Below are 8,621 nucleotides of genomic sequence, written 5' to 3'. Positions count from 1 at the left end.
TAGTGCAGGCGGCCATTGTGGGTCCAATGTCCAGGATGTTATGTAGCTGAGGGTGGAGGGGGGAGAGGGGGGAGAGAGTTCAGCATCCTAACAGCTTGGTGTATGAAGCTGTTGGTGAGTCTGGTGGTGCGGGAGCGCAGGCTTCTGTACCTCTTCCCAGAGGGCAGTAGATCAAACAGATTGTGAGCGGGGTGACTTTCATCACACAATTTTGGTCGCCTTGCGGGTGAGGTGGGTGGTGTAAATGTCCTTCAGGGAGGGGAGTGAAGCACCAATAATCCTTCCAGCTGTGTTCACTATGCGCTGCAGGACTTTCCTGTTGTATTCAGTGCAGCTTCCGCCCCACACAGCGATACAGCTGGAGAGGATGCTCTCAATGGTGCCTCGGTAGAATGTGGTCATGATGGCTGGTGGAGCACTTGCTCGCCTGAGTTTCCGCAGGAAGTACAGGCGGCGCTGAGCTCTCTTCGCCAGTGATGCAGTGTTGGTGGTCCAGGAGAGGTCTTCACTGATGTGCACCCCCAGGAATTTGGTGCTGTTCGCTCTCTCCACCACAGCACCGTCGATGGTCAGTGGCAGGTGTTGGGTGTGACCTCTCCGGAAGTCAACAACAATCTCTTTGGTCTTGCTGACGTTCAGCAGGAGGTTGTTGTCCCTGCACCACGTGGTCAGATGGTCGACCTCCAACCTGTATTGAGTCTCGTCGCCCTTGGTGATGAGACCCACCAGAGTTGTGTTGTCAGCAAATTTCACTATGTGGTTGTTGCTGTAGGTTGCAGTGCAGTCATGCGTCAGCAGGGTGAAGAGCAGCGGACTGAGCACGCAGCCTTGGGGGGCCCCCGTGCTCAGTGTGATGCTGCTTGAGATATTGTTGCCAACAGATTGCATCCTCTGTAGACCGTTTGGCTCGGTATGCAAACTGGAAGGGGTCCAGGGTGGGGGGGAGAATGGATTTGATATGTAGTATAAACACACTTCAATTTCTCCTTGGGAATCAATAAAGTATCTATCTATCTATCTATCTATCTACCCTTAGTGCCGTACTAGTTAATCTAATTAATCTGTGCATGTGTGTGTTGCTCTGTGCAGACCCCAAAGAGTTGAAGAGGCAGATTGTGAGAGTGAATTTTCCGGGAGTTTCTCATGTGATCATCAATGACCCTGCCGTGCAGCAGGCCATCCTACAGGTGAGTCCACACTACTACTTGTGAGTCTGCGCTGGGAGTGTTCATGTCATGGTTTTTAATCTCTTTCACCGCAAAAACTGATATCTAACCAAGTGTTATAATCTTATAGTAATATAAAAACTCTGGTTATTGTTTCTAGGTTATCTAGGTATTGTTTTTAGTATAAAGATACTTACTTTAAGCTTTCTTGTAAAATGATTTTACTTCAAATAGGTCAAAAATGTATCTGTCCATGGAGTTGGTAAATTTATCTTAAATTTACTTTCCACTCCCAATGTACTTTAAAACACAAACATTAACATTAAATCCAAGTGATTCTCTAGTCACACACTAAAATAACCTGACAGTCCATGGTGAAAGGTGGTTCTGAATGACTTAAGTTCTGTTCTCCAGATTTAGCAGAGAGTGAGGGAGAGTGGGATGCCAGCAGACGCCAAACTGACCTGGAGGAGGCAACCGGATGGACAGATCTTCAAAGACAAGAAGGAGAAGAAAGAAGAGGAAGAGGATGAAGTGAAGCTTTAAACTTTGCTGTTGTTCATGAAGTGTGTAAACTGGGAGATGTGCTCACTGACGGCACACACAGGGCAGTGAAATGGTGCTCAGCACGTCTTGTTTGTACTTTTAAAGACAAAAAGTCTCACCTGTTAAAGTCCTGGTCGATCGTTTGTCTTTTGTCTAAGACCCCTATACATCCTGAAAGAAGGAATAGTAGACTTTTTACAGATAGATCTATCTTTTATATGTATTGTATGATTTCAATTTTTAACTTCTTCTGTCTTCTTGGCTGGTGATTGATTTGCTAATACTGAATTTAGGACTGTTTGAAAATTTTACTAATTAAATAAAAAAAATTCTGTTCAGAGTAATTTGTTTTAGCCTCTACACTTTGTTCTACTAAATCCTTGACTCTCCAATGATACTGAATTAATCTATTTTTTGTCTCAGTAGCTTTGTCTCAGTAGCACCAATCTAACAAGTTGACTTACACAAATCCCATGATCATTTGATACATTGGAGCAGAAAGACAAAACTGATGAGAGTTCACTGCAGGATGGGCCAGTAACAGTAATGGAGTCATACAAATTAATTCATGTGAGGTGACTGAATACAGACTATTATACAGAAAGTTTCTCCTGGGCTGCAAACTTAGACCTGTACCATATCAGGACCACCTTTATTTCCACAGATTCAAAATTAGAGTAACTGGATGAAGTAGATTCAGCAGCACATTTCTCTTAACTTTTGGGGAGAAGTGCTTTGCCTACATACTGATTGTAACATATTGGGTATTGGGTTGCTCTCTACAACTGTAGGCTACATTGACACCTGAGGCCCCTTTGCATAGGCCTGTGATATGCATATTAGATACTCCGCCCACAATAAAACACACCAGAGTCAACAACATTACTATATGGGGTTTATGGTGTGTGAACAGGGAGGCAAATCATAGTGAACTGTATTCTGTATATTCGTGTGTGTGTGTGTGCGTGCGTGCGTGCGTGTGTGTGTGTGTGTGTTTGAGTGTGTGTGAGAGTGTGTGTGTGAGTGTGTGTGTGTGTGTGAGAGTGTGAGTGTGATTGTGTGTGTGAGTGTGAGTCTGAGTGTGTGCGTGCGCGTGAGTGTGTGTGTGTGTGTGTGTGTGTGTGTGTCTGCTTAACTAAGGTATGTATGCTAGCATCAGTAAGCAGAACTAAACCAAACTAAAGCGGAACTAAAGCAAACAGCATGCAAATCTGACTGCTCAGGTCTGCAACCTTTCTCGCACACACACACACACCCACACACACACACACACACACACACACACCCACACACACACACACACACACACACCCACTCATAATGGTAGATAAGGAGAAGCACACACTGGTTACGCAAACATAAAAAGAGGATATGACCTGGGAAGGCAGAGCACCTCATTTGGGCTGAACTAGAGGACAGACCAACAGACAGACCAACAGACAGACCAATAGACAGACCAACAGACAGATCAACAGACCAACAGACAGACAGACCAACAGACAGGTTAGACCTCCTCCTCACCTACCTCCAGGTGCTGAACACTGGGCTTGTAAGGTGGGTTATGTTTTATTTCATATCACAACATCATTATATATGTATATGATCAAGTATTCTATGCAATGATTCTGGTCTGGTGCAGGGGTAGTTTAGCTTGCACAGCCAGAAGGACATCTGTCAGGAGGAACACACTGTTGTACTTTTGGAAATAGGCATACTATGTGCCCATCAACTCTAAATACAGTATATCAGCTTAAAAATCAATATATTGACACACAATAGCAACTTAACTTAACACACACACTTAGTTTGTGTGTGTGTGTGTGTGTATCTCCTGCATTTAAGTTATGTTCCATATTCAGGCCCTCAGTCATGAAGCTGCTTCTCATTACCATACTGCTGGTCTCAGGTCAGTCTACTTATGTGGATGAGTGTGCGTGTGTGTGTGTGTGTGTGTGTGTGTGTTTGCATACTACATACAGACTTTGTTTGTATACACACCTAATGTACCTGTATGCTTATTTGTGCTGATTAGCCAACCCAGCTGTCTGTGAGTGTGTGTGTGTGTGTCTGTGTGTGTGGACTTCTTCATGTGTATAGTCATGTCTGTGTGTGTGTGTGTGTGTGTGTGTGTATGTGTGTGTGTACTCCTCTCTCCTCAGGTCTTGGCAGTCTCTCCTCCTCTGTGCCACGTCAGTTTCATGTGGTGAAGGAGCAGAAGAGCTGGACAGAAGCTCAGCAGTACTGCAGAGAGAAGTTCACTGACCTCGCTACCATAGACGACATGACAGAGATGGAGAAGGTGAAGAGCCTGATCCATGAAGCAGGTGCTGGAAACGCTTGGATTGGGCTGAAGCAGGGAAGCAGTAGTAAGTGGCAGTGGTCTCTGGCTGGCAGGGAATTCTACAGAGAGAATGAAGCAGAGTTCTGGAACTGGGGTCTAGCCCAACCAGATGGAGATGGTCAAGAGTGTGTGTACAAGGGAGAAAATGGACACTGGCATGACTCCAGGTGTAGCGACAGCCATCCCTTCATCTGCTATGATGGTGAGAAGACTAAGTATTCATTCACTTAACAATATGCAGATCTACAAATCAGTCTCACTCCCACTAGGTCACACGGTGAAGCTGTGCTGACTCTCATTTAACCATGAGACATGCTTTACCACAGGGGTAGACTCCACAAAACCCTTTGTGCTTGTTACTGAGGAGAAGAACTGGGCAGATGCTCAAAGATACTGCAGAGAGAATCACACAGACCTGGCCAGTGTGAGGAATCAGACAGAGAACAACCATATAGAGAAAGTTAGTGGAGGTTCATCTGCCTGGATTGGCCTGTTCAGAGATGCCTGGGAGTGGTCAGATGGCAGCAGCTCCTCATTCCGCCACTGGGGCACTGGAGAACCCAACTATCGCAGCAGTGACGAGTTCTGTGCTGAAATTCGTCATACTTTCAGTGATCGGTGGAACGATGCAGGCTGTCACTATCGTATGCACTTCATCTGCTATGAAGGTGAGTCACCAGGGCTCTTTCTCTCTCTGCTTGAGGAGAGTTCAGACACAGACAACAGCATGATCCTGAGCAGATGTGCTGATGACCTAAAGATGGTGGGGTTGGCCTGCTATCTCAGGTCCAAGTGCATTTATCTCTGTAATGGCGATCCTCTCTGTGATGGTACTGTTTCTGTGATGGTGATACTAGCTCCTAATGGTGGTCCTGTCTGTGATGGTGCTGTCTCTGTCACATGTGGCCACTCAGCACATTTCGATACAGCAGATAGAATGAGAATCTCAGAAGGACTCCAGCACTGAGCAGGCATCAGTATTCTCTCACTGTATTTCCCTTCAGACAAGCTGATTCTGGTCCGTGACAATAAGACCTGGACAGAGGCGCTGCAGTACTGCCGAGAGCACCATGTGGACCTGGTGTCTGTGACGTCCGAGCGGGTCCAGCGCTGGGTGAGGGAGCGGGCTAAAGGAGCCTCCACTGCTCACGTGTGGCTGGGCCTGCCTCATGCCTGTGGCCTGGGCTGGTTCTGGGTCTGTGGAGAGACCGTCTGCTACAACCACTGGGCCCCAGGACAAGAGCAAGTGGAGTCCTGCAAACACAGAGTGGGGGCAGTGGAGTCTGGAGGGGGGCAGTGGGTCAGCAACCTGACTGAGACCGACAAACTCAACTTCATCTGCACCACTAAGGGTGAGTGTATCTCTGCTCAATATGGACATGAGTGTCTGTGTGTGTGTGTGTGTGTGTGTCTGTGTGTTGGGGTTGTCTTATACAAATGAATGTAATGTAAACTGGCCTCTTCAGTTCATGGATTAAGTATGAAAGAGAACCTTCAATAGAGGAAATATTACAGTGTTGCTTTAACTTCAGTCTAGGTGTGTGTGTGTATGCGTGTGTGTGTATGTGTGTGTGTGTGTGTGTGTGTGCGTGTGTGTGTGTGTGTGTGTATCCTCTTACAGAGCAGTAGGACTGGATCCTCCCCAGTCCAGAGCAGCGTTGGAGAAACTCATCAGGGTCCTAAAGCTCCTATTGATGCTCACCACTCATTTTAGGATAAGAAACTAACACTAATAAGAAACGATATACTACCATCACATACTACTAACTAGTTACTAAGTACAGTAACTACTATCACATACACTATTATGAGTACTAACTAACTATTAACTATCACATACACTACTATGAGTACTACTAACTAACTACTAACTACTATCACATACACTACTATGAGTACTACAGACTACTAACCACTATCACATACACTACATATATTTTCAAAAGAGTGCCATTGTGTTCTTCTCCCTAGAGAGTGTAGAAAGTCAAAATAAAGTTTAATACTATGGGCTGCACCCTACTAAGCTACACCAGCGAGAGCAGGGGCGGAAGATGACTCACTTGTGATAGACATGGTTACTGACCCTGGAACGAATTTGATTACGAGTAAGGAAAACATGTTTGTGGAAGCCACTAGTTCAGAGAAAACTGAGAAAAAGCTGCAGATGTGTGTGTGTGGTTGGCAGAAGGTTACAAGTCTAAAGGGCCTGAAAATTCATCAAGGGAAAAAGAAGTGCTTGGTAGAGGGAACACAGGGTCCCCCGCATTGATAGCTATTTCTTAAGAAGTGCATCAAGTCAGTCGGTTGAAGTCCAGCGACAGGAAGAAACCCACAGTTCGCAGGACATCAGTACCCCTGTTTTTGAGGTAAGTTCTAGCACTGAGGCAGAGAGAGAGGCCAGTCAGCCAAGGAGGGAGAAGATTAATGGTCATAGGCCTGGGGTTAGATGGCCAGGCGCAGCAGAATGTAGAATGTGGGAAGATGTTAATAGTGATTTGGTCAGTATCCTGGGTCAGCTCAAGGGGACGGCTGAAAGCAAATTAGAGAAAATGGGAGACATTATTTATAGCTATGGTAAGGAAAGATTTGGGACTATTGAGAGAAGGACAAAACGGCTACATGAGGTAGTTAAATCTAGGCGCCAGCAGGAGATAAACTTATCAGGAGATAAACTTATCAAGGAGAGGAGGCAGCTTAAGAAGCAGTGGAGAAAAGCTACAGATGATGAGAAGGAAGGTATTGACTGTCTATAGGCAGATGTGAGGGAGCGGTTAGTAGTGCTAAGAAGAGCTGAAAATATTAGGAAAAATAGGAAGAAGAAATCACGAGCCCGACTAGCATTCTATAAAGACCCATTTAAGTTTGTTAAGTCTTTATTCGTAATTCAGAAGAGTGGTAGTCTTTTGGAACCTAAGCAGAAGCTTGAGGAGTATTTAGAGGGAGTGCACAAAGATAGGGAGAGGTTCAGGGAGATGGTACTTCCTGCTGATATCCCACCTATTGGTGAATTAAGTAGCCAATGCGACGATAGTCCACCAAGGTGGAAAGAGGTGCAAGAAGTAATAAAACGTGCAAGGGCCTCTTCAGCCCCTGGACCTAATGGAGTGCCCTACCGGTTGTATAAGAGTGCACCAGATGTTTTAAGATTTTTATGGCAATTAATGAAGATAGTTTGGAAAAAGCAGAGTATTCCCAAGGCTTGGCGGAGGGCTGGGGGAATATTTATTCCCAAAGAAAAGGACGCAGTGGAGATTAATCAATTTAGGCCAATTAGTCTACTGAATGTTGAAGGGAAGGTTTTCTTTAGTGTGGTGGCACGGAGACTGACAAATTACCTTGAAAGGAATAAACTAATTGATACCACGGTGCAAAAAGCTGGAATTCCTGGCTTCTCCGGGTGCTTAGAGCATACCAGCATGATTTGGCACCAAATTCAATTAGCAAAGCATGAGAAGAGAGACCTGCACGTTGTGTTCTTGGATTTGGCTAATGCTTTTGGGTCTGTGCCACATAGTCTGTTGTGGGAGGCCTTTGATTATTTCAGAATCCCAGGTAGCATTAAAAGCCTAGTAAAAGCATACTTTCTGGATATTCAATTATGTTTTACTACAGCTGATTACACCACAGGTTGGCAACAACTTGAGATAGGAATCATGGCCGGATGTACCATCTCCCCACTTGCTTTTACAATGGCAATGGAGGTCATTATTAGGGCCTCAAAATGGGTAGTGGGCGGGGAGAAGTTGCAGGGAGGGCCACGCCTCCCCCCGATTCGGGCTTTCATGGACGACATGACAACCTTGACGACAACCGTTCCATGCACCAACAGGATGCTGGGTAAGTTAAATAGTAATCTGCAATGGGCCAGAATGAAGGTGAAACCAAGTAAGTCTAGGAGTCTCTCAATTATTAAAGGGAAGGTAACAGATAAGAAGTTTGCTATAAATAATGAGGTGATTCCCACAGTTCTGGAGAAACCAGTGAAGAGCCTGGGAAGGTGGTATGATGCAAGCCTTAGTGATAAATCACAGGTTGAAGACTTGAGACAGGTCACTAGGCAAGGTATTGCAAAAATTGACAAGTCGGGGCTGCCAGGTAAGCTCATGCTGTGGTGTTTGCAGTTTGGTTTGTTGCCTCGGCTAATGTGGCCATTGACAGTTTATGAAGTTCCTCTGTCAAAGGTAGAGAGGTTGGAAAAAATGATCAACTCCTTTGTCAGAAAATGGCTCGGAGTCCCACGCTGCTTAAGCAGTGTAGCCTTGTATGGGAAGGGTATTGTAGAGTTGCCAATATCTAGTCTGACAGAGGAATTTAAGTGTGCTAAGGCTAGATTGACTCTTACTCAGTCCAAGGACCCAGTGGTGAGGAAAGTTGCACCCTCAGTTAATGCAGGGAGGAAGTGGAACCCAGAGCAGGCAGTTAAGCAAGCTCAATCAGCATTGAAGCATAGAGATATAATGGGCCATGTGCAGCTAGGGCGGGGGGGTCTAGGGGTGGGTGCAAGTAAACCCTTGTGGAGTAAGGCTTCTGCAGGAGAAAAGAGGAAAATGGTAGTGGAGGAAATGCAT

The 8,621-nt window shown here is 45.5% G+C and overlaps 1 protein-coding gene across 1 annotated transcript; it reads left to right on the top strand.

Annotated features, from left to right (window-relative positions):
* Positions 1-3,581: 3,581 nt before the first annotated feature.
* On the top strand, positions 3,582-5,750 carry LOC143127855 (C-type mannose receptor 2-like). Its single transcript, XM_076289571.1, has 5 exons — positions 3,582-3,618; positions 3,872-4,255; positions 4,386-4,721; positions 5,058-5,405; positions 5,675-5,750. Exons 1-5 carry the CDS (start codon positions 3,582-3,584, stop codon positions 5,680-5,682), a joined length of 1,113 nt encoding a protein of 370 aa, XP_076145686.1. The 3' UTR covers positions 5,683-5,750.
* The last annotated feature ends 2,871 nt before the right edge of the window (positions 5,751-8,621 follow it).

This window comes from Alosa pseudoharengus, unplaced genomic scaffold, assembly GCF_046254945.1.
Source record: "Alosa pseudoharengus isolate Yale_2024_CS ecotype anadromous, Long Island Sound unplaced genomic scaffold, YU_APseudo_1.1 YU_APseudo_1.1_scf_17, whole genome shotgun sequence".
NCBI classification, from domain to species: Eukaryota; Metazoa; Chordata; class Actinopteri; order Clupeiformes; family Clupeidae; genus Alosa; species Alosa pseudoharengus.
This window is presented reverse-complemented; position numbering and strand designations above follow the sequence as displayed.

Excerpts from the sequence above, each read along its gene's own strand:
- LOC143127855 (XM_076289571.1), top strand. The coding sequence starts at position 3,582 with ATGAAGCTGCTTCTCATTACCATACTGCTGGTCTCAG. Across the intron at positions 3,619-3,871 it reads TACCATACTGCTGGTCTCAG|GTCTTGGCAGTCTCTCCTCC; the intron begins GTCAGTCTACTT and ends CTCTCTCCTCAG. Across the intron at positions 4,722-5,057 it reads GCACTTCATCTGCTATGAAG|ACAAGCTGATTCTGGTCCGT; the intron begins GTGAGTCACCAG and ends ATTTCCCTTCAG.